The sequence below is a fragment of the Typopeltis vanoorti genome, chromosome 8 (genome assembly GCF_054136105.1).
Source record: "Typopeltis vanoorti isolate ZY-2024b chromosome 8, IOZ_Tvanoo_1.0, whole genome shotgun sequence".
Classification (NCBI taxonomy): domain Eukaryota; kingdom Metazoa; phylum Arthropoda; class Arachnida; order Uropygi; family Thelyphonidae; genus Typopeltis; species Typopeltis vanoorti.
In genome coordinates this window covers 3,640,608-3,665,476 of record NC_143556.1, presented here as the reverse complement: position 1 = coordinate 3,665,476, position 24,869 = coordinate 3,640,608, and the positions used below count along the sequence as shown (strand labels likewise).

At 34.9% G+C, this 24,869-nt stretch overlaps 1 protein-coding gene across 1 annotated transcript in view; it reads left to right on the top strand.

The window, feature by feature from the left end:
- The window catches only part of AspRS-m (aspartyl-tRNA synthetase, mitochondrial), a 191,080-nt gene that overhangs the window by 24,517 nt on the left and 141,694 nt on the right, over window positions 1–24,869 (top strand). The window contains exons 4-5 of the mRNA XM_090397050.1: window positions 16,563–16,658; window positions 24,438–24,561. Coding sequence (XP_090253176.1) covers window positions 16,563–16,658; window positions 24,438–24,561 — 220 coding nt within the window. The remainder of the gene's footprint in view (window positions 1–16,562; window positions 16,659–24,437; window positions 24,562–24,869) is intronic.

Sequence of the window (24,869 nt, the reverse complement as noted above, 5' to 3'; positions counted from 1 at the left end):
AGAATATAGAAAATAAATATCAAGAAGGTGGCAGAATATTCTGGAGGTTGTTGAAGAAGCTTAGGAATGGAGGAAAGAGTGCTGTAAAAGGAATTAGAGATGATAAAGGTGAAATGAAAACAGGAGAAAAAGATATCCTTGAAGTATGGAGTAATTACTTTGAAAAACTGCTAAATGAAACAAGCAGTGATGACAGGACAGTGATAAAAAACGCTGACCAGGCATGCAGTCAGGAATACATATCCATACTTGAAGTAGAAAAAGCCATCAAAGGCTTGAAATGTGGAAAGGCAGCAGGAGTAGATGATATTCAACCAGAAATGCTGTAGTATGGTGATATAAGAGTCTTACAGTGGCTGCACTGCATAGTTCAGAAAGCCTGGACAGAGGGACGAATTCCCGATGATTGGAGTAGAGCTCTCATAGTACCCATATATAAAAAGGGAAATAAAACTGAATGTGAGAATTACAGAGGTATTTCCCTACTGAGTGTTCCTGGCAAGATCTATGCAAGTATACTTGAGAAACGGTTGAGAAGAATTGTGGAAGAAAAGCTTGGTGAAGAACAAGCTGGATTCAGGCGAAATAGAGGCTGTCAGGATCAGATCTTCACTTTACGACAAATAGTCGAGAAAGCATGGGAATATAACAAAGATCTGTATTTAAGTTTTGTCGATTTGAAAAGGCATATGACAAGGTACCAAGAGAGAAGCTATTCAATACGCTGCAGTTATATGGTGTCAATGGTGCATTATATCAAGCAATACTTAGTCTTTATTTGAGTTGTGAGTCAGCAGTTAGAATTGAAGGAAGTACAGGAAGATGGTTTAATGTTAAATCTGGTGTGAGACAAGGATGTACATTATCCCCTCTGTTATTCATTATCTATATGGATCACATTATGAAGGAATGTGGTATTAAACCTGATATCAAAATTGGAGATGTTAATGTCAGCTCTTTGCTTTATGCGGATGATGTTATACTTCTAAGTAAATCCGCTACAAGTCTGCAAGATTCTCTGACTAAATTGAATAGCTGTTGTAATAGATATGGTATGAAGGTCAGCAATAAAAAGACAAAGACAATGAAAATAGGCAGAATCATTGAAAATGTCAACTGTGTTGTGAATGGAGAACCTGTGGAACAAGTAAAACATTTCAGCTACTTAGGCACAATTTTTACTGAAGATGGTAAACTAAATATAGAAATAGACAACAGAATCAGCAAAGCTGGTATCGTGGGAAGTCAATTGAATAAATTCATATGGAATAAGAAAGAAATTAGTCGGAACACTAAATTAGCTATATACAAGACTGCGTTCAAACCAATTTTAACTTATGGATCTGAGAGCTGGGTCAGAAGTGAAACACTTGACCAAAGACTAGAGACCGCAGATATGAGAGTCCTGAGAAAGATTATAGGCGTGAACAGATGACATCAATGGCAATATCATATTAAAAACAACGATATTAGGAAAGAACTTGACATTGTCAGCATCCAGGAATGCATTAGCAGAGCTAATCTCAGATGGTATGGTCACTTAAAGAGAATGGGAGAGGAAAGATTAGCAAAACAAGTGTTCTCTGCCAGGTTGGCAGGAAAACGACCCAGAGGAAGACCAAGGTATAGGTGGATTGATACGGTACAAAGTGCCTTAGACGATAGAAATATAAGATCTGATAATGTTGGAGTCTTGACAAGTAACAGACTGATTTGGAGGAAAATTGTAGATAGGACGTTAGTAATGATGTAATTTTTTTCATGTAGTACTGTCATATCCTGTACACCCCTTGAGGGTACATGGCAGGAATTTGATGATGATGATGAAAAATTGACTTTTAGATTTTGATTTGAAACCTTTAATATTGAGTTGCAAGTTGTCATTTTACACTACACATGAGTAAACTGAATTGTGCCCACATTTCAACTACGTAGTAATGCCATTACTCCTAAGAGATAGCATTTAATGCAGTGAGTTGTGGGAAGATACCTTTATGGGCTACTTGTAGTTGCTCAGACAAATTTCTATGCTTTACAGTTTAATTTCTAACCTAATCCTATTAGCCTTTTAATTCGATTCAAGGAGATTATTTTCATATCCAGAATCTTATTAGGTTAGAATTTTATTCTACTCTAACCTGCTTGCAGAGCAACTGTGGAAATGGTATTAAAGAAATATTTTCATATTATATATATATATATATATATATATTTTTTTTTTTTAAACCTGGTTTTACTCCATTTCCCAAGTAAGTCAAGTTTGCGCCTGCAAGTATTGCAAGTCTAGGTGATCCCACACATAGTGCAAGACCAAGGCAACTCATGGTAAAAGGTGGGTAAGCTCTGATCACTATTCTTAATATTTACCCTTAATGCAAAGCACATCTCCTGGAGGAGATGTATGATGCTATGTATTAAAGGCAAAGGGCCACTGCCCAGACCGGTTTCGACCTTTATTGAGGTCTCATCAGGTCTCATTATACCCAAGGTAAAATACTTTCTACGCACACACACACACACACACATATACATATATATATATATATATATATATATATATATATATATATTTAACATGCATTAAAATAACTGTGTTAAAAGTGTTCTTATTTTGACATTCATTGAATTACATAGAAAGAAATTAAAATACTTTTAAGATTTTATTTGTTAATACATTGCTGTTTCTTCCTCTTGGTAGCATATCATTCTGCCTTGATGATCTATGATTTAATTATGTAACTTGTTTATTGTAAATACAGAAATTAAAATCATATTTCTAAGCACCAAAAAGAATTCTGATTGTATGTTGTACAACAAATTCATGCCTGCATGTATTGTCTACTATGATCTTATATCTCTGAGTTTTCATAGTACTCTATAGACACAGTGATATAAGAAATAGCCCTGATATAATCTTTATGTTGACAATCAAAAGAATGGTTTTTAGGGAAATCAATGTGAGTTAGAGAATTCTAGGATTTCTTTAGAGAGACCAAGTATGTGTATCCTTTCCTTCATGATTACACAGTGATCAAAATTCATTATAAAAATTATAGAAACAACTACCATATTAGAGTAAAACTTCAGTTTAATATAAACCAAAATAATCACTCGACATTTCGACCTTCATATTAAGGTTATCATCTGGAGTATGCACATTTATACAAAAAAACAAGCTGCACTACAGTCTACATGGTATGCTAAAGTTATATTGATTTGATCAACCATTAAAATTATTGGCGTGACCTCTGGTGGAAAAAAAACAACAACAAAAAACCTTACTACATCAGTGCTAGTGTACTGTTATTATTATCTATTTCATTACAAAAATAAATAAGCTGTAGAGCAACATGTTCACATGTGCAAAGTTAGTCATATAAGTATAGATATAAATTAAAACAAAACAGTATGGATGGTGGCCAATGAAAGTTGAAATAATTGCTCATAGTCCTAAAGTCAGGATTTGCTGAAAAACTCGAAGAACTAAATGGACTGAATGTGTGCCATCCAAATTCTTGGAATTTTTATGCCGCAATTGTTAAGATGAGGATGGTTAATAAGACGTCTTTAAATTTCCATTAATACCAAGTTTTTTGGTATATAGAAAATAAATATCAAGAAGGTGGCAAGATATTCTGGAGGATGTTGAAGAAGCTTAGAAATGGAGGAAAGAGTGCTGTAAAAGGAGTTAGAGATGATAAAGGTGACATGAAAACTGGAGAAAAAGATATCCCTGAAGTATGGAGTAATTAATTCAAAAAAATTGCTAAATGAAACAAGAAGTGATAGCATAGTAGTAAAAAAACACTCAACAGGCATACAGTCAGGAATATGTATGCATGCTTGAAGTAGAAAAAGCCATCAAAGGCTTGGAATATGGAAAGGCAGCAGGAGTAGATGATATTCGGCAAGAAATGCTGAAGAATGGTGGTATAAGAGTTACAGTGGCTGCACTACATAGTTCAGAATGCCTGGACAGAGGGATGAATTCCCGATGATTTGAGCAGAGCACTAATAGTACCCATATATAAAAAGAGAAATAAAACTGAATGTGAGAATTACAGTGGTATTTCCCTACTGAGTGTTCTTGGCAAGATCTATGCAAGTATACTTGAGAAACAGTTGAGAAGAATTGTGGAAGAAAAGCTTGGTGAAGAACAACCTGAATTCAGTCCAAATAGAGGCTGTCAGGATCAGATCTTCACTTTACGACAAACAGTTGAGAAAGCATGGGAATATAACAAAGATCTATATTTAAGTTTTGTCAACCTGGAAAAGGCATATGACAAGGTGCCAAGAGATAAGCTATTCAATACGCTACAGATATATGGTGTCAATGGGGCATTATATCAGGCAATACTTAGTCTTTATTTGAGTTGCAAGTCAGCAGTTAGAATTGAAGGAAGTATACAGGAAGATGGTTTAATGTTAAATCTGGTGTGAGACCAGGATGTACATTATCCACTCTGTTATTCATTATGGATCACATTATGAAGGAAAGTGGTATTGAACATGATATCAGAATTGGAGATGTTAATGTCAGCTCTTTGCTTTATGCGGATGATGTTATACTTCTAAATAAATCTGCTACAAGTTTGCAAGATTCCCTGACTAAATTGAATAACTGTTGTAATAGATATGGTATGAAGGTCAGCATTAAAAAGACAAAGACAATGAAAATAGGTAGAATTGTTGAAAATGTCAACTGTGTTGTGAACGGGGAACCTGTGGAACAAGTAAAACATTTCAGCTACTTAGGCACGATTTTTAGTGAAGTTGGTAAATTAAATATGGAAATAGACAACAGAATTTGGAAATAGACAAAGCTGGTATGGTAGGAAATTGATTGAATTCAGAGAAATTAGTCGGAACACTAAATTAGCTGTATACAAGACAGTGTTCAAACCAGTTTTAACTTATGGATCTGAGAGCTGGGTCAGAAGTAAAACACTTGACCAAAGACTAGAGACCGCAGATATGAGAGTCCTGAGAAAAATTAGAGGTGTGAACAGATGGCATCAATGGCAATATCATATTAAAAACGAGGATATTAGGAAAGAACTTTACATTGTCAGCATCCAAGAATGCGTTAACAGAGCTAATCTCAGATGGTATGGTCAGGTGAGGAAAGATTAGCAAAACAAGTGTTCTCTGCCAGGTTGGCAGGAAAATGACCCAGAGGAAGACCAAGATATAGGTGGATTGATATGGTACAAAGTGCCTTAGACGATAGAAATATAAGATCTGATAATGTTGGAGTCTTGACAAGTAACAGACTGATTTGGAGGAAAATTGTAGATAGGAAGTTACTGTGTAAAATTGTAGATAGGAAGTTACTGAAAAATTTACATTAATATAAATTTTTCATGTAGTGCTGTCATATCCTGTACACCCCTTGAGGGTACGTGTCAGGAATTTGATGATGATGACGACCAAGTTCAAGTTAGTTCAAGTTTTCCAGCAAGCCCTGACTTTAGGACTCTAAGCAGTTATTTCAGCTTTATTGACCACCATTTATACTGTTTTGTTTTCATTTATATGTATACTTATATGAGTAACTTTGTGTGAACATGTTGCTCTCTAGTTTAATTTATTTTTGTAACCAAATAGATAATAATAATAATAGTACACTAGCATTGATGTAGTAGCCAGCAGTCATAAAATCATTTCAATCAAAACATTTTATTTCTCCATATCTGTTTCATTCAAATATGACCACTACATGAAATGCTGCAAATTTGTGTGTAAACTTATTTTCCTGATATTAAAATCTTTTAGAACAGTTGGTTTTGATATTCAACATAATCTGCTAAGGGAGAGAATAAAAATGTGTTATCAGATTCCTAACAGGTGGTATAGAGGATACTGTAATAATGCTTAAGTTTTCATTGTTAACATCCTCCTAATAAATTGGTTATTTTCTTATTTGCTTCCAAATTAATCTACTATTTATCTGGTCTCTATATGCAGTCACATTTAACATTTTGATCATCTTCTGGCATTGCTGGCTTTTTTTTTAATCTGTATATCAGGCCCACAGAACACATCTATGTTACATTGAAAGCAGTAGATTGAGATGAAAGAGGGAATCTGTCAGCATGTTTCTTGAGCTAAAGTTAGTTTTGGGCAAGATTGAGTGAGGAAGATACATGGGATAAAAGAGGAGGAAGAGAAGTTAATTCATCAAGTTTGAAACTGGATGTTGATCACCAGTTACTTTTGTTCTTATAGTCTTTTAAAACAATGGAAAAATGATGGTGGCCAGTTCAGCAGAACATTATCTATGAAAATACCTATAGAAGAGACATAGAAGCAGTAGGTCTTCTGTTTGCTTGAAGAAAATTTGTAAGGTGGGTGTCCTCATTTAATCTGATTGTTCTCTTCTGTATATTAGCATCAAGCATTCTTAGAGTGGTTTTAGGTGATTCACCCAAATATGTGTGCAGTATTCTAAGGTAGTGCAGATTTGGTTATAGTGCTAAGAGTTCTGAATGAAAGGTAATGCCTTGAGCAGGAAAGGACATCTAACAGTTAGTTTCTAGTTTTTCTGGAGGCTTCTAGTTTTTCTAGTTCTAGTTTTTTTGGAGGTTTTTTGACTTTCTTAGAGATGTAAGACAGCCCAAGAAGAGAAATTTGATCATATTTCAAGATCTGTATATTATCAAGAATAATAATGGAAGTGAAGTGAGATCTTATGAGAAATAAGGCGGGACTGTGTTTTGGTATCATTGAAGTTCACAAGGTTATCTTCATCCCACTGAAGAACAGGAAGGCGATTAGAGTTTTAAGACTGTGATTATAGAAAATCTTCATGCATCTAATGATCACAAGGTTTGTTCAGATAAAGAAGAGGAATTAGAGTGTGCCGTCATTAGCAAAACTATGGATAGGATTAGCATGTTAGAGGACATTATATAGAGGAGGAGGAAGAGAGTGAGTGAAAGGACAGAGCCCTTAAGTCATACATTGGAAAAATCTGAGCAGAGGAAGCTATTAATAATGAGGCAGAAGGCATAAGTGGGTAGTTTACTGAACTGATCACTGTGCCAAACCTGATCAAATGTTCAAGAAATGTAAAGAATAATCATATGACTTGCACCAAACCTTTCCATGGCTTGTGTTCAATAGTGAGTAGTGATGGCCAGGAGAAAGGGAGTGACAAAAAAGCAGTACTAATGTACTATAGGTTAATCAGTCAACGTCTGTGTATGGGCTCAACATAAAAAAAAAAGACTGATTGGCTTCTGAGGGGGAGAGGGGAAATTGGTTGTTGATGGCGTTTTCCATGATTTTTGAGTGATCTAAAGGAAGCAGTTGGACAGTAGTTTGTTGGCTGACATTTGTTGCCTTTTTGGAATGAGCTGAATATAGGCTTTGTAGACAGGCTTATGTGTTTGATGTTATTCATCTCTTATTTTTCATGCTGTCACGACATCAAAACAATGAATTTCGTTTAAAAAAAAGATATTTATTAACTGACTTATGTTTTGTTTGATTACAAGCAATCATTTTTCTTCATATTTTGATCTTAATGATTTTAGTTATTAATGTTTAGCTCTTGTTTTCCAAGAGTAGTAAATTTATTCAGCTGACTAGTTTTTTTGTTGGTATTTGTTGAGTCTACAGTTCACATCTGGTTTTTGTTTGGCTTGGAATATTTTCAGAACTTGTTTTTTTTGTTTTCAGTGTGTTATTTAGAAAAGTATTATTATTAGTTCAGTATTGTGTGAGTAAATAAATTAATATTTCATATAAAAAAAGAAATGATCAAAGATATAAAAAAAGCTTGTTTCATAATTCTATTATTATTATTATTTCATTGCAATGAATTTGGTTTCGAAAGGCTGTAGCATGTAGATCTATATGTAAGCATGAAATAGGAGAGAGAGAGAGGGAGAGACTATACCAGCTGAGATTAGCTGTGCTCGCATACTTTTGAATGCTAACAATAGGTTTCTTCCAAACATCATTATTTTAATATGATTCTGCCATTGATACCATTTGTTCAGTCCCCTGATTTTTCTTGGAACCCTCATCTCTGTTGTCTCTAGTCTTTGATAAACGTTTTTTACTTCTCACCCAGCTGTCCAATCCATTAGTTAACATTGGTTTGAATTCATAGTACACTGTCTTATAGACTGCTGATTTTGTGGTTTACTTATTTTCTCTTATTCCATATAAATTTTTTCAGTTGGCTCCCTACCATAGAGTTTCTTATTTTGTAGTTTATTTTGAAATGTCATTTGCCATGTTTACTAACATTGTCCAAAATAATTGAAATATTTTACTTGTTCTATAGATTTCTCTTAATTAAAGATACAGCAGATTTTTTCAGTATTCATACCCAGTTACTTAGTCTTTGTGTTTTTATTGTGATTTTCATACCCAAATTTGTTGCAGCAGTCATTCAATTTAGTTAAGAAATATTGCAGGCTAATGAATGATTTATTTAAGAATATAAGACCATGTGCATTAAGTAAAGAGCTAATATTAACTTATTCAATTTTGATATAGGTTTAATGCCATTTTCTTTCATAATTTGATTCATATAGATGATTCATATAGATGCACACTATTTCCATGATAACATGGAAATAGTGTGCACCCTTGTCTTACACCTCATTTTACATTAATCTCTCTTCCAGTATCGCCCTCAATTCTAACTCTGACTTACAACTTAAATAATGACAAATATAGACTATGTATTGCTCTTTATAATGTTTAATTTACCCCCTGCAACTACAGTGATATGTATTTTGAAAAGCCTTTTTTTTATTGGCACCTTGTCATAGGCTTTTTCCAGATCTACATAACCTACAGATCCTTGTTACATTCTCATGATTTTTCAACTTTGAGTGAAAATATGATCCTGACATTCCTCACTTGGCCCGAACCTGTCTTGTCTCTCCCACAATTTTTCTTATCCTCTTCTCGGGTATGCTTGCATCAATCCTACCTGTAACATTTGGTAGGAAAATTTCTCTGTAATTCTCACATTTCCCTTTTTATAGACAGGTACCATGAGCACTTTACTTCAGCCATCCAGAATTTCTCCTTCTGACCATGCCTTCTGAATTATGCAGTGCAGCTACTCTAATACTTTTATATTTCTAGTTGAATATCATCTACCCCCAGCTGTCTTTCCACATTTCAGGGTTTAGATAGCTTCTGCCTCAAGAATTGATATGTATTCTGATTGCATTCCTCTTGAATATTTTCTACTACCGCTCTGTCACTCCTCCTCTTGATGGTGTCTCCACCTTGTCATCATGAGCTTGTGCATTCCTATGATCTTGTGAGCTATACCAGCAGTAGCATTGTTACCAACAGGACCTCTCAAGCCAGATAGGTCACAGGAGAGCGATCAGATGAAGAGATTTCACCCTAATCCTCCAGGTTGCAGGGATTAAGCATGGGGGCTGACAACCCCATTTCATAAAAATCAGCTAGTCACAAAAACAAGTACCAAGTAATCTTCACTAGATGGAGTTAAGTGGATATCGACCCAAGCCTTAGAATTATAGATATGTAATGTGAGCGCCACCAAATAGGATCATGGAATGTGAGAAGCTTGTACAGAGTTGGAGCATTTCAAGAAATGGTAATACAGTGTTGGACAGGAGAAGGTAATTTGAAGAAAGAGAACTTTCTGCTACTTTATAGTGCAAACAGTTCTGATAAACATGAATTTGGAACAAGTTTCATCATTAAGAAAAAATTATAGTCATCTCTGGTTAAATTTGAAACTTTTAATTAAAGAATAAGCAAATCAAGAGTACAAGCAAATGTTTCATGATAACGTTTATTAATGTACATGTACTCACTGAAGCTGCAGAAGTGGAAATAAAAGATGAATTTTATGAAAAACTGGAAGTAATCCAAAAAGATTCCACCACCGGATACAATCATTCTATTAGATTTCAATACAAAAATTGAAAAAGAAGAAATATATAAAAAAAAAAAATATTGGAAACCAAAACATTTGAAGAGATATTAATGGAGAAAAATTTATTAATTTGGTTGTGTCTAGAAATTTAATAATAAGCAGCACTGTGTTTATGAGGAAGGAGTATACACAAATATACACATATATAGGAATTGCATCTAGAATATCCAGCATTTCAAAGGAGCTGAGTGTCACTAGTGAGCATTTTCTAAAGTGTGCTATTCTTAAGGTCAAAATGAACAGTAAATATTTTTTGGCATGTGTAAATCATCTGAAATGCAATATTAACAAACTAGACAAAACAGAAGAGAGAAGGAAGGAAGGAAGGAAGAATATTGAAAACATCTGATTTTAACCACCTTACTGGCCATTATGGATCAAATACGCCACCTCATAAGCTTCATATCCATCATATATTTCAATGTAATATCAATGGTATTACAATTTTAATATGCACTTCACATCCATGATAACCTGGATATATATGTACGTCTTGGCTGGTAGCGTGGTTAATGAAGAATGTCAACTGGCAGTAAAGAAAAAGAAAAAAGATAGAAGCATTTGGCTTAATAGCCCAACTGATATTCATGCTGCTTGGAGATACAAAGAGCGTAGCAAGAAAGCCAATAAAATAATCAAACAACAGAAAAGAAAATTTTTATATGAACAGATTGAAGAAATCCTGAAATACTTTATAGTAAATAAACCCTAGAAAAATTTTCCATGAAATTAGAAAACCAAAAGACAGGTCCACCTATGAAAGCAACAATAATTAACAATAGTAATGAATAAACACTAGCCATGAGAGATGAAATAGTAAACAGGTGGAGAGAATAATTTAACAAACTTCTAAACTGTGATGAACCTGCCAAGAACCCAATCTTTAAATAGAATACTTATTTTGATAGTTTAATATTTGGTCCTTTTTTACTAAATATGATACATTATATTGGATTTTTTATTGGATCATGATTTTGATAAAGATATATACATAATCGTCGACAAGTTTTGCCAGTTAGGGTCTGTCTGGCTTCTTCAGGACAAGAAAGGTTATACTAACATTAAATGCTAAAACAAAAGAATGCAGTAATGACATAAAAATCAGTTAAACAAATTGAAGAGCACGCGTGAGATTAAGAGCATAAAGCGTGGAGACTTAGTCATTGTTATTAAAATGCATTTTATAATTTTTTGCGTAACTGACTTCTGCTAAACATAATGAATTTATTAAGTTTTTCCAAATGTCTTTTAATATTATGCCTTGGTTTCTATTAAGATTGTCTCCTGTCCAGAGTACCACTGCAGCTTCTTTAAAGATTCTACATCTGAAATCTTCTTCAGTGTTGTCCCAATCTATGGAATGGTTTGAAATTGAGAAATGATGTGCTAATCCAGAGGTGTCTGTTCTGTTGTTATTGACATTTCCAACATGTTCTTTCTTTTGGATTTCTAGACTTCGTGAAGTTTGGCCTATGTAAGTCAGTTTACATGAAATGGTATGCTGTAAACTCCTATTTGTAGAAAGCGATGCTGTCCTTAGGAGATCTTAACATATGCCTTGTAGCTAAAATAAGTTTAAAAGCAACCCTTATGTTAAAAGGCTTCATGAGCCTTTTTGATGGAGACTGAGCCTGCATAAAATATGACGATGGACCATGCATACTGTGTCACTAAACAACAACCTCTAGTGACACAGTACGCATTGTCATACCTTAGGTGAAACTTGTCAACGATTATGTAATATGTTTATCAAAATCATGGTCCAATAAAAAATCAATATAATGTATCATATAGAATACTTATCTTACCTGTAACCCAGAAATATTTAGACCAGATGAAGTAGAAGCAAGTATAAAGTAGCCCAAAGACAACAAAGCACCAGGTACTGATGAAACAGTAGCTGAACTGATCAAATATAGTGGAAGTGAATTAACCACACATATATATATAAACTGGTAAATGTAATATGGAAAAAAGAAAATATACCCTCAGAATGGAAAGAATCAGTAATCATTGTAGTATATAAAAAGAGAGAGAAAAATGAATGTGAAATTACTGAGGGATATTGCTCCTGTCTGCTGGCTACAGAATTTTATTAAAATTCTGTAGAATTAAAATTACATTAAAAATAATCTTACCTTATTATTATTATTAGAATTTATTGTTGGCACTTCTCTGGAATTGCCAAAAGCAGCGAACAATTGACTCCGTTCCAACTACTAACCTCTCAAACCTGCTTAACGTTTTGCTGAGCCATTAGTAGCAGAGGTTCTACCAATCGACCAACCTTTGTGCTGAAGAAAATATAGGTGAATATTATTATTATTATTATTATGTGACACCTCCAGGGAGTCCAAAGACTCATCGAGGGAGGGCAACTACTCTACAACTCTCTGTCTCTACCACTATCCACCAACTACAACGAACCGCAACTACACCAATGCCATCTACTGCCCACCAACAAGTATTCAAGTAATATCAAGTGGGATTCTAAAGAAATAGGTCAACAGTCAACCAGATTTTTACATTGAGGCAGATACTAGAAAAAAAAGGAATATAATCAACAGCTCCATATTTTTTTGTATAAATTCTAAAAAAGCATATCACAGCATTCATAGAGAACACCTTTGGGGAGTATTAGATGAACTTGGAATACCTTATAAGGTAATATGTTTAATCAAAATTTACACCACTGACAGCTGAAGTGTGATATTTGCTAATGGAATTAGAACTGAATCTTTTGATGTTAAGACAGGATTGAAGAAAGGAGATGTCCTTTTGTCCAACCTTTTTAACTTAGCTGTAGAAAAATGTATTCAACAAACTGTAAGAGATAATACAAGCAGAACAGTAATATTAGCATATTCTGATGATATATGCCTAAGTGGGGAAAATGCTGAAGACAGAATAATATTCAGAAAACTTGAAACTTCTGAAAAACTAGGATTACAAACCAACTAGAATGAAACTGAATATTTAGAAATACATAGAAATCATAATCATATGGGAAAATCACCAGTCCACCATTGATTGAGATAATAAAATTAGTACAGAAATACAAACTAAAATGCATATTTCCAATAGATATTAGTCTTATTATTAGTCACTACATCATTTACTATCTTCCAAAATTCTGTCAAGCAGAGTTAAAACAGAAATATACCAAACAATCATAAACCGAGAGCATAACAGACCAAGATGAAAAACATTTGCAGATCTTTGAAAATAAACTCCCAGGAAAAGTCTGTGGACCTGTAAGACATAACTCAACAGGTGAATGGAGAAGAAGATATAATCAAGAACTATATAAACTTAATAGATCCTCACTTCTAGCTGATGGAATGAGAGCATGCAGATATTGAGATGGCTTGGACACGTGGAAAGAATGGCTAAACAGGCATTCAAGATGAGACCTGATGGAAAGTGACCTAAGGAGAGACTGCAGCAGCAGCACTGGGAGAATAACATCCAAAAAGACTTAGCTGAGATGGGAATCCTGGAATGGACCAAAAGAGCTCAAGATGGAAAGGAATGGAATAGGTTGGTACTTGTACAAATAACCTTAGTGCTTCAGCAAGCTAAAAAAGAGGAAGTTCTGTCACTGCTTAAACGTGTAGAAAGGCTTATGTGTTCATTATTCATGTTGTTTAATTTTGACAGTATATATCAGAACACAGAATTATAAGTAAATAATTATTTATTGACTTATTGCTGACTTATCGATGGTGTTATAACTGTGGACATCTGCATCAGTGAACATAAAAGATACATCTGGCACTATGTCAAGTTGGGCCTAGTAGACCATGCTTTGGATACCCCTGCACACAGGATCAACTGGAAGAAAACAAAAGTACTGCACAGAAGCTTTTACAAGTCAGAGAGATTGTTCTTAGAAGCAACAGAAGCCGTGAAACATACTCCGAATCGTAACAGATATGGCTGTATAAATTTGCCTAAGATTTGGGAGACAGTCATCTTAAGACATAGCTAGTACCTGCTTTCTCTCTCTGTTTTTTTAGAACCTTTAGTCTTTGTGTAGTTGCTACAATTTTTGTTAAACTAGTCCCTTTGTTACACCATGTTGTTGTAGTCTCGCATACTGTGACAAACTGTTTTTTTTTTTGTGCTCTGAAGATGCTTGTTATAACACCAGCAAAATATCAGCAATAAGTCAATAAATAATTATTTACTTATAATTCTGTTGTTCTGTCACTGCTTGTTTCATTTAACATCTTTCAAAGTAATTACTCTAGATATCCAGAATAGTGTCGTCATGTTATCTTCATCATCTCTGATTCAGTGGCAGCTGGCGCCAATTTTAAGTGGGGGGTGCTACATATACAAAATAAGAAAAATAATTCATTTTTTCATAATCAGTAAACAATTTATTAATAAATAAATTTACATATTAAAAAATTGCTTTATTAAAAATATTTCACCCTCACTATGAACACACACCAATAATAAAAGTTTTGTACACAGAAATAATGTACTCCAGCATACGATTTATCTGTAGCGACACTGCTTATAGAGCAGTGTCGGATTCACTTGTTACATGCAGTGACAAGTGCAAACAAATATCAGCGAGTCTAGTTGCAATAGACTGCAATGCATTTGTTTCGTGTAACGATAATTGAGAGAATATAATTATTTTCATATTTTCAACAGTGACATTCGTCATAATTCAGCATTGTATCTATAATAAATAAATAATTATATGTTATTTTAACAGAATAAAATAAGATTTACGAAAAATATTTCACCCTCACCACGAACACACACCAATAATAAAAGTTTCATATACAGAAATAACTCATGCAAGCATACAATTTATCTGTAGTGACACTGCTCCATTAGCAGTGTCAGATTCTCTTGTTATGTGCAGTAACAAGTGCAAACGAATATCGGTGAGTCTAGCTGCAATTGGCCGAACATGATAATTCCAACACTTTGTTAGATCGCAGTGCATTTGTTTCGTAATCTAAAGCGTTAATCAAACAATTCTAATTATTAACTATTCAATCAATGTCGAAACATAAGCTGTAACCTTTAACATGTTGTATTGCATTTATATAATGTTATCAGCATTGTTATTATTTATAAACACAAACAAAATTTTATTTTTTCGTTTTTTTTCCTTGGGAGTGTCACAGTACTTATATACAAGTTGCCGCTGCTCTAATTTCTTTTACTGTACTCTTTTCTCCATTTCTAAATTTTTTCAATAACTTCCAGAATGTTTTGCCATTCTCCTGATATTTATTTTCAATATTCTTACCGAAGTCTTTCCATGACTTTTGTTTTACCACTTTGTATATTACTTCATTTTCTTACATTTTTCTTCGAATGCTCTTAGACTTACTTGTGTTCACTTCTGAAAGCTGCTCATTTACATATCCACCATGTAGTAGTGATTTTTCTATCCTTGAGAGAATGTTACATGCCTCTTCTAGCTTAATTAATCAGTGTTTTCTTCAGATTTTTCTTGAATAATATTTTTATATTTGTGTTCACTTCTGAAAGCTGCTCAGTTTTGATTATTTTAAACTTTTCAATATGGTATTCAGTTTTAATCCTTGACTATTTCAAATCCATATATTCTTTATTTCCATATTTTTTTACCATTTCCATATTTGTCCCACACTATCAACAATGACATAATTAATGAGACTTTTATTTTCTTCTCCCCATGTGAATTTGTGTTGGGCAGACAAAATGAGTCTAATATCTTTGACACATTTTATCAACCATACCTAAAAATGATCAGAATTAGATATTATGTTCATCCTACACAGATAGTTTATGCATATTTTGAGTAAAGAAAGAAATATTTCTCTATTTAATATATTAAATTGAATTTGTATCTTGGTTTTGAAGATTACATTTTTTCTTTACGAACTCTTTCCTGTCCACAAAATTGTAAAATTATATTTTAAATTATAAAACATTAAATAAAAAAAATATTTTAACACAGCAAATGCAAATTTTCTTAAAAAAAGTTCTGATATTGATAATTGCCTGCTCTCATTATTATGCTCATCTATGTTGAACTGTTCCAGTACCAGACATACAGGAATAGTTGATCATTCATTTTAATATCTGATAGTACTTGTATTATTATATTAGTCAAAAAATAAATGAAAATATTTCTTTTTACAATAGTTTTTTTTTTTTTAATTTTTATTTTTCAGTGCATGAGTAGTATGTTTTATAGTTGAGAGATACCATTAGGCTGTTATTGCAAGGCTCAACAAATTATGGAAAACCCTACTTGTCCAAGATTCCTATTTTTTTAGTGATATGTCCCAATTAACAGCAGTGTTGCATCCGTGCTTTCTTGTAGATATTGTTTAGAAAATATTTTTTATTAATAAAAAATATTCTATTTTGTCCAATCTGCAGCTACTTGCCAGTTGGCAAAATCTACTTGCCACTTGCGAGTGGGCAAGCATATTTGTTGAGCCCTGAGTTATCTCATGTGCTATAACATCCTTGACTTAAAATTATTCCCATATTGGCATGAAATAGTAATGTACACATTTATTAAATTTTTATAAACATAAAACATCTCCTTTCACCTGTTTCATCTATATTTGTGTTTACCTTTTTAATTTAGAAAATGTTTACAGGTGAAGTAGAAGTTCAAGTGGAAGATATGAAAGTGTTAAATAAAAGTCAGAAGCTGCCATTTCACATTAGAGATTTTCAGAATGTAAGAATATAACTCACTTGATATACACTGGTGTCCAAAACCTAAGAACAACCACAAATTCTGATGAATTAGCTTGTGGTAATTTGTGTAACTCATCATTTAGAGTTGAAAGCGGATATACATTCAAATTTTCGAATCGCATGCGGAGGAGTCACGTTGTAGCACTCAACAGGATAAAAGGCAAAAGGCTGCACTAAGTGAATTTTGTTTGAAGGAAACTCTTTTTGAGAAGGAATAAAGTTGCAAACTTGGATGTCTTTGTTGTCTCAAAGACATCATGTACATGATTACATGCAGGGAGAATTATTGGAAAGCTTGAAGAAGACTACAGAATTACTGATATTGCTAGAGAGTTTGCAACATCACATAATGTTGTATCTTGGCTCTGGGAAACATTTCAAACCAATGGAATGCATTCCAGATGTTTACTAAGAGGTCGCCCTTGCTCTACCACGCAGCATAAAGACAAATTTTTGGGTATAACAGCAAAACATAATTGATGCGCCATGCAGGTCAGCTTGCAAGTCAGCTCCATTCATGCATAGGTACTCAAATATCTCGACAAACTGTGGGAAAATGTCTGCAAAAAGTAGGCATATGGTTTGCATCCCTTTATCCACAGCTAATTGTAGAGCATGCTTTCAGTTGTATCTATAAAAATTGGACAAGATCCCAATGGGCTAATGTATTCTTTACAGATGAGAGTTGTTTTAGTCTTTCCTCTGATTCTCGACAATACTTGATCTGGTGTGAAAGTGGTACAGCTTATCATTGTAAGAATGTTCTTGCTAGGGATAGATATGGTGCTCGGGTCATGGTGTGGGAAGGCATTATTCTTAATGGACATACTGAGCTACAAGTGCTGGAAAAAGGGACTATGACAAGTGAACAGTATTGCGACTAAGTTTTTCAACATCATGTTCGATTGTTTCGTGGTACTGTAGGTGAAGAATTCATTTTTATGGATGAAATTCCACACCACATTGTACATGAGCAGCGGAGATACTTCTGGGGACTGAGGATTTTAATCAAATCAAGTGGCCATCCCACTCCCCAGATCTCAACCCCATGGAACATGTTTGGGTTGCAATAGAGAGACGTATTGTTGCTCAAAATTCTCCCCCCCCCCAAAAAAAAAGGCCTTATCCTTGCTCTGAAGGAGGAATGGACTGGTTTGCCTCGAGAATTCCTGAATCGCTTGATGCTAAGCAAGGTACGACATTATGAGAGCTGCATCACAGTTTGGGGGACAGACATATTCCATACTGAAATGTCTCTCCACATAGTTTTCTGTAAGTGCTGTGCATTCATTCCTTAACTACATTCTTAGTAAATTAAATTTACTAAGAATTAAATTTATGACCTGGCAAAAACGTATTGAAATTTAATTTGTAAGAAATTTATAAGTCCGCGCGGTTAGCCTAGCGGCTGTTTGCGTCTCAACCATATGCCTGGGGAAGGAGTGTCCTAGGTTCGATTCCCATCGGTGACGTGAGGAGCTGAAGGATCTTCCTCAGCCATAGCCAAGTTAGCCGGTATTGGGTGTGGACAGTAGGGTTTTTTCCCCAGTTTATCCTGGGGTTTTTCATCCTGCAAAGCAGGCAAACCAGCCTTGAGAACTCAACACTACAGGACATAGGATATACCAGGGCATAGTGCTGACCACCTTATCCTGTGAATGGTTTGCGGTCTGATGATTAATAAACCCTTGACACCGCAATGTAAAAGAGGGTAAAAGGAAGATGAGATAAGAAATTTATAACACATATAATATAATTTAATAGTATGCTGGCAATAAATTTATGTCCATATTAGGCTGTAGTCATGAACATTTTTTCATATACAGGTAAAAATGTAGTCTGTCCTTAGCTTCTGGACACCAGTATATTTACCTTTTGTTACTTCATGCATTCTTATTCTTGATTTCTTGATTAGAATTTATATAATGCAGTTGTCATTTTAGTTGTGAAATTTTTCATGTAGTGCTAAGCCTGCATGTCAGATAGGTTGACATGCTTTCTGTGATAATATTTAATTTTAATTTATTATTAGTTACTTTCTTTTGCAAATAATATATGTTTTTAGCCCTTGTTGATGATTGCTCTCAGAAATCATTGTCTTCATACTCTGCCTATACTAAAGCATGCAACATATGTAAATCAGTCATTAGTAGATCCAAATCGATTTTGTAAGGGCCACGAGCAGAAAACTCACCCCCTGTCCAAATGGAAGCTATGTCTTCTGGTTGCTTGCTAAGGCCATTGGACCCAACTTCTGCTCTCCTGCACTTACACTTCTGTCTCATCCTGATGGCACCACTCTTTTCATCAAACTCTTGCACAGATGACCAAGGGAAATCACCTCTACCATACCAGAATCCAAGCACTGTATGTCTCCTATAGTTTTTTGACAAAAAGTAATCAGAAAACTACTAAATAACTTGTATACTAAAAAGGGTCCCAATACATCTCTCCAGTTGTTCTCAAACATTGTGCTCCAGAGCTAACACCCATCCTGCATTGTCTCAATAATTTATTATGCATGTCTGGTAATATCCTATCCCAGTGCATGGAAATATTGGGATAGAATATTAATTAATCAGTAGTCCCCCCAGTACGAATTTCACCATTCAAGATCCACAACTGACCTTCTAGCTTACATCACCCACCACTGGACATGTACCATAGAAAGGTTTGGAGAAACTTGTGCTGTTTTCCTTGACATTTCCAAAGCTTTCAACTGTGTGTGGCATTGAGGCCTACTAAACAAATTGCCATCCTTTGGCAGAGGGAGCCATCATGGTAGTTTGCTCCTTCTCTTTGAGCTTCACTACCAATACTGAACCTCAAGGCTCTGTCCTATTGTCTACTCTCTTTCTCCTGTACATAAATGACTTACTCACAATAACCACTAATCCTATCCACAGACAATAGTACTATCCACTCATCCTGCTCATTTGACAAACCATTCAGCACTCAGACATCCCAGGCTACAAGATCATCTCCAACTAATGCCTTAAACATTGCTCTGCATACTATCCTCCAATGGGGCAAGGACAACCTTGTTATATTCAGTGTCACCAAAACACAGTCTTGCCTTTATGCATGCAAAAGAGATCCCAGTCACCTACAGTAATACACAACAAATCACCAAACAAGATCAGATGCCTTTGCTTGGACTAACATTTACCTTCAGTCTTTTCTGGCATAAACACATCACATCAATAGCCTCCTTAGCATCCAAGAAACTTGGCATTCTCTTTCATTCAAGAGCCTATTTTATGCTCAACCAACTCTTCACTATGTGCAAATCCTTCCATGTAGAATACTGCTCACATGTTTGGGGTGGTGCACCTAAAACTTCCCTTAAAATCCTTGGCCATCCAGAGGCGTGCAGTTAGTCTTATAGATGATCCCTCTTTTACAGACTCACTTCAACCTTTATCTCACAGGTGCAGTGTTTCAGCACTGCATCTGTTCTACAAGTACCATGGTCACTGCTCTAGTGAATTGGCAACCATCATTTCTTCACTTTCTGTTGCATCTGTTAATACAAGAGCTGCAGTTGCCCAGCACCCCCTTTACTGTTTAACTGGAAACACATTGAATCTGTTCATTCTCTATTATTCTGTCCACATCTGTCCTCTGGAACAGCCTTCCTCAAGAAGTAACCCCAAACAACTACAACCTGCGACTCTTCAAAAAAAAAAAAATAAATAAATAAACTTTTATCTCCATCCTTCTTTGCACCCTACACACACCTCTTGTGTATGGGATAAATATATATATAAGATATCGGTAATTCTGGACTTCATTAAATGTTACTACTGCTTATTTTATTTATTTTTATTGTACGTGTTAACTGTAAGTTTAAATCTTTTATTGGCATCGAGTAAAGTTTCTCGAAAGTTCTTAAATATAACCTGAATCCCCAAAGTGTATTCAGGTTACTATGACAGCACTACATGTAAGTTTACATTATTAATTATGAGGATACATATCAGAAAATTGATGATGATTGAAGATCTGGAAATAGTCTTGCTGTCAACATGTCTTCTGATGTTGATATTAGCTCCTGTGGACAGGCTCTATAAGTGCTAATACTGAATTTTAATCTGTCTCAATTTACTAATGTCCATTATCCAACAAGTCAAAAACATCAGCTTTATATCTTATTGCCTTATTTTGTGCACAGTTTCCTTTTACACTAATACCATAAAGTCAAGAGTCAGCTTAATAAAACCCATGTGATTTATTTTTAATGTATGGTCATCTTGTTTAGTTACATTTTGTGTAGAAAAAGGAGTAGCTGTAGAAGTCAGTACTAAACTATAAAGATAAATGTCATAAGTCGCAATCCCTTTTGAGTAGAGAAAATTTAAAAATAGAAATTTGAACAGTGATACCAATTTGTGCTTGTGTGGCCTCACAGAAGATTCTAGTAGAATTTTTGGTTTTAAGTTTTTCCACTTGGTTATACTATAAATTAAAGATACTAAGAAATTATATACTTAGTTTAATCCTTTGTCCAAGTGTAACCAAACATGTTTGTGCCTGAACTATTTTCAGGACTGGGGCAACCTTATATAGAAGCTTATGACTTCACATCATTTGCCTTAGTATTCCATAATGCAAAGCACTTAGCCTTATTCATATGTATAAGCTATGCATTATGGGAAAAGTAACTACCCAGACCGGTTTCAACCTTTATTAAGGTCTCGTCAGTGGGAGCCAGGGGCAGGAAACCCCCCCTTTCGAGTTTTCAAAATTCGAGTCATCAGAATTCAAGGAGAACCAGCCTACCAGTCCGGAACTCAGGGGATTGGGCACCATAGGCATCAGCGGGGGGGGATCCCCTTTCGCGTCATCGGAATTCAAGGAGTACCGCCTACCAGTTTGGAACTCGGGAGGGGGGGTTGAACACTGTAGGCGTCAGGGGGAGGAGCCTCCCTAGTACTTTATATTTTCATAAACCATGAAGAGTGTGGACATGGACTTCATCTAATGGATCTGCCTACAATTTAATTGATTAAATACTTGTTTAGACAATGCATATAGCATCATTTACCCTTTCTAAAACTAGATCCTGCACAGGAGCCGATATTGGCAATGACCACAATATGATCATTGCTACCTTGAATCGAAAATTAAAACATAAAAGGTAACCAAAAACAAAGAAAAAGATGTAGTGTTGAGAAGTTGAAATCACTTTGTATCAGAGAACAATTGTTAATTCCTTGATCAAAGAATTCAGAAGTATTGAAAATTAATACAAATTATTTTCCAAAGCAGTTTTAGAAGCAGCTGACACAATAATAGGAAAATCTCACAGGATAATCAAACCCTGGATTACAGAAGACATTTTACAATTATGTTATCAAAGGAGAACCTTAAAATCCAGTATAAACAAGGATAACAATAGCATGGGTAAATATAAAGAACTAAACAAAATAATAGGAAGAAACAAAATGGCAGACTTTTGACTGCAAAAGATTTGAAAGCAAATTCAACACCATAATAAATTTAGTTTAATCCTTTATCCGAGTGTTTGCGCCTGAAAATATCTTCAGGACTGAGGTAAGGTAGTGCAACTCGGAGCAAAGGTGGACCAAGCTAACATCACTCCTATCCTATCTCAGTATCTCCCATAATGCAATATACATCTCCTGCGGATATGTATAATGTTATGCATTAAGGGAAGGGCCACTACCAGACCGGTTTCGACCTTTATTGAGGTCTCATCAGTGGGAGCCAGGTCCAGAGTGGAGATACCAATGCAGAAGCAATGGAGAGGTCATCTTTATCTATAGGAGTTGCCAAAAGGTGTGCCACCTTATTATTAAATTACTCTGGATTTAGAGAAATATGTTGAAAGTTTATTTTTCACTTGGTTAGACTATAATAAATTTAGTTTAATCCTTTATCCAAGTGTGAGCAAGTCCTGTCTCCCACTGACGAGACCTCAATAAAGGTCAAAACCGGTCTGAGTAGTGGCCCTTCCCTTAATGCATAACATTATACATATCCGCAAGGAGATGTGCTTTGCATTATGGGAGATACTGAGATAGGAGCGATGTTAGCTTAGTAAACCTTTGCTCCGAGTTGTCTGATGTTGTACTACCTTACCTCAGTCCTGAAGATATTTTCAGGTGCAAACTTTGTTTGCTCACACTTGGATAAAGGATTAAACTAAATTTATTATAGTCTAACCAAGTGAAAAATAAATTTTCAACAAATTCAACATCATCTTGCATATTAATTTTACTTTATGTAGTGCCTTGAATCTTGGACATGACACACATTATTGCTTCAGTCACTCCATGAGCCAATAAAATCCTAACCATTATAAATGATATTTCATCAGTGAACACCAGGTAAATTGGTTGCCATGTTTGTGCGTGTGACTTGGTCATTTGTTTATCTATGGAGGCCGTCAAAAAATTGTAATACTAAATTTATATAAACATCAAGGGATGAATGCAAGTTACCTTTGATGTCTACAATTGCACGAGGTGCTCAAAGTGGTTAGCATTAGCGTCCAGACACTTATTATTATGGCAAATTACTACTTGGGCAACATTGGCTAAAGTGTCCAGAGGGATTGCTGCACATGCCATTTCAATTTCTTTCTGAAGGGCCACTAGTGTAGCTGATTTTCTATGATACACTACATCCTTTAGAGTCCCTCCCATAGGTAGAAGTCTACGAGTGTTAAATCAGGAGAAGGTGGGGGGAGGGAACTCAACTGCACCTCTTCATCCTATTCATTGTCCCTACAAACTCTCAAGGTCCCAGTATTAGTGTGGTGGTGCACCTTGTTGGAAAAGAAATTGATCATTCCCATAAAGTGCATGACTGGCAGGTAAAATGGATGTGCGTGATATGTCTAGGTACACTTATTATTATTGTTTTAATTATTATTACCACTTGACCAGTAAGTGTACCTGTCAAAGAAGAATGCCCAGATTTTGGGGAGCCTAGTAAACACAATTATGCCGATTCACTGTTCTGTTAAGCTTAAATTGTGCTTCGTCAGACCAAAACCATCTTCCTCACAAACTCCTCATTCTCATCTACCATGTGTTGAAACCACTCATGATACTGCATTCTTTGATTAGGATCATCTTCATTCGTACATGTAATAATCTTGGGATATAAACTTTCCATTTAGCTGCTTTAAGAATGTGCTGTATGTTTGCACTACTAACTGCTGTCTCATCTGCACATTGTGTGGTAGACTTCTGTGGTGAACGTGTAAACTGTTTCAACACCATATCCATGGAAGCAGGACTTGTTGCTGTGCGAGGCCTCCCAGATCCTCCCTGGTGTGCACATCACACATGGTACCATGGGTCTCAAACTTACCATAAATATGTGCAATTGTCAGGTATGTCGGAGGCTGTGTTGCAAACTCACGCCTCCATTGTTGTTGAACTTCAACAACATTCTCAAATTTGAAATACCACTTTAAAATAGTCTTGCGTTCCTCGAACGACAGTTGTGCCTTGGCCAATTTGTTTGACTGTCCTACCAGTCACATGTTGATGCTAGTATTCATGTGAATAATGACATCTTTTGAGTGACCATCATACTACACATTGCCATAATTCAATCCAACTTCGAAAAAGTCCATAGATAACATCTGTTAAAGTGTGTATGCATTTTTTTTGACAGACTCTGTATTTCTTTAAAATAGAATTGCTACCTGACTTTTATTTGAGACTTTGTGAGTTTACTATAATGGTGTTTGTTATAATGAGAGTTGACTGTGTTTTTACAGGTGAATGAAGAGTTAAGGCTACAGCATCGTTATCTTGATCTCCGTAGACCACAGCTGCAAAAAAACTTAAGACTAAGATCTGATGTTGTGATGAAAATGAGAGAATTTTTGTGTCTCAGGAATGGTAAAAAAATTTCAGTTTATAGTTATAAATAAGGAACATGATAATGAATATATCAAGAAAGTCAGGAATGTGTTATCAGATTTAATCTCAAGTGGTATGGTCACTTAAACAGAATGGGAGAGGAAAAATTAGCAAAACAAATGTTCTCTGTCAGGTTGGCAGGAAAAAGACCCAGAGGAAGACCAAGATATAGGTGGATTGATACTGTAAAAGTGCCTTAGAAGATAGAAATATAAGATCTGACAATGTTGGAGTCTTGACAGGTAACAGATTGATTTTGATGAAAATTGTAGATAGGAAGTTAGTAA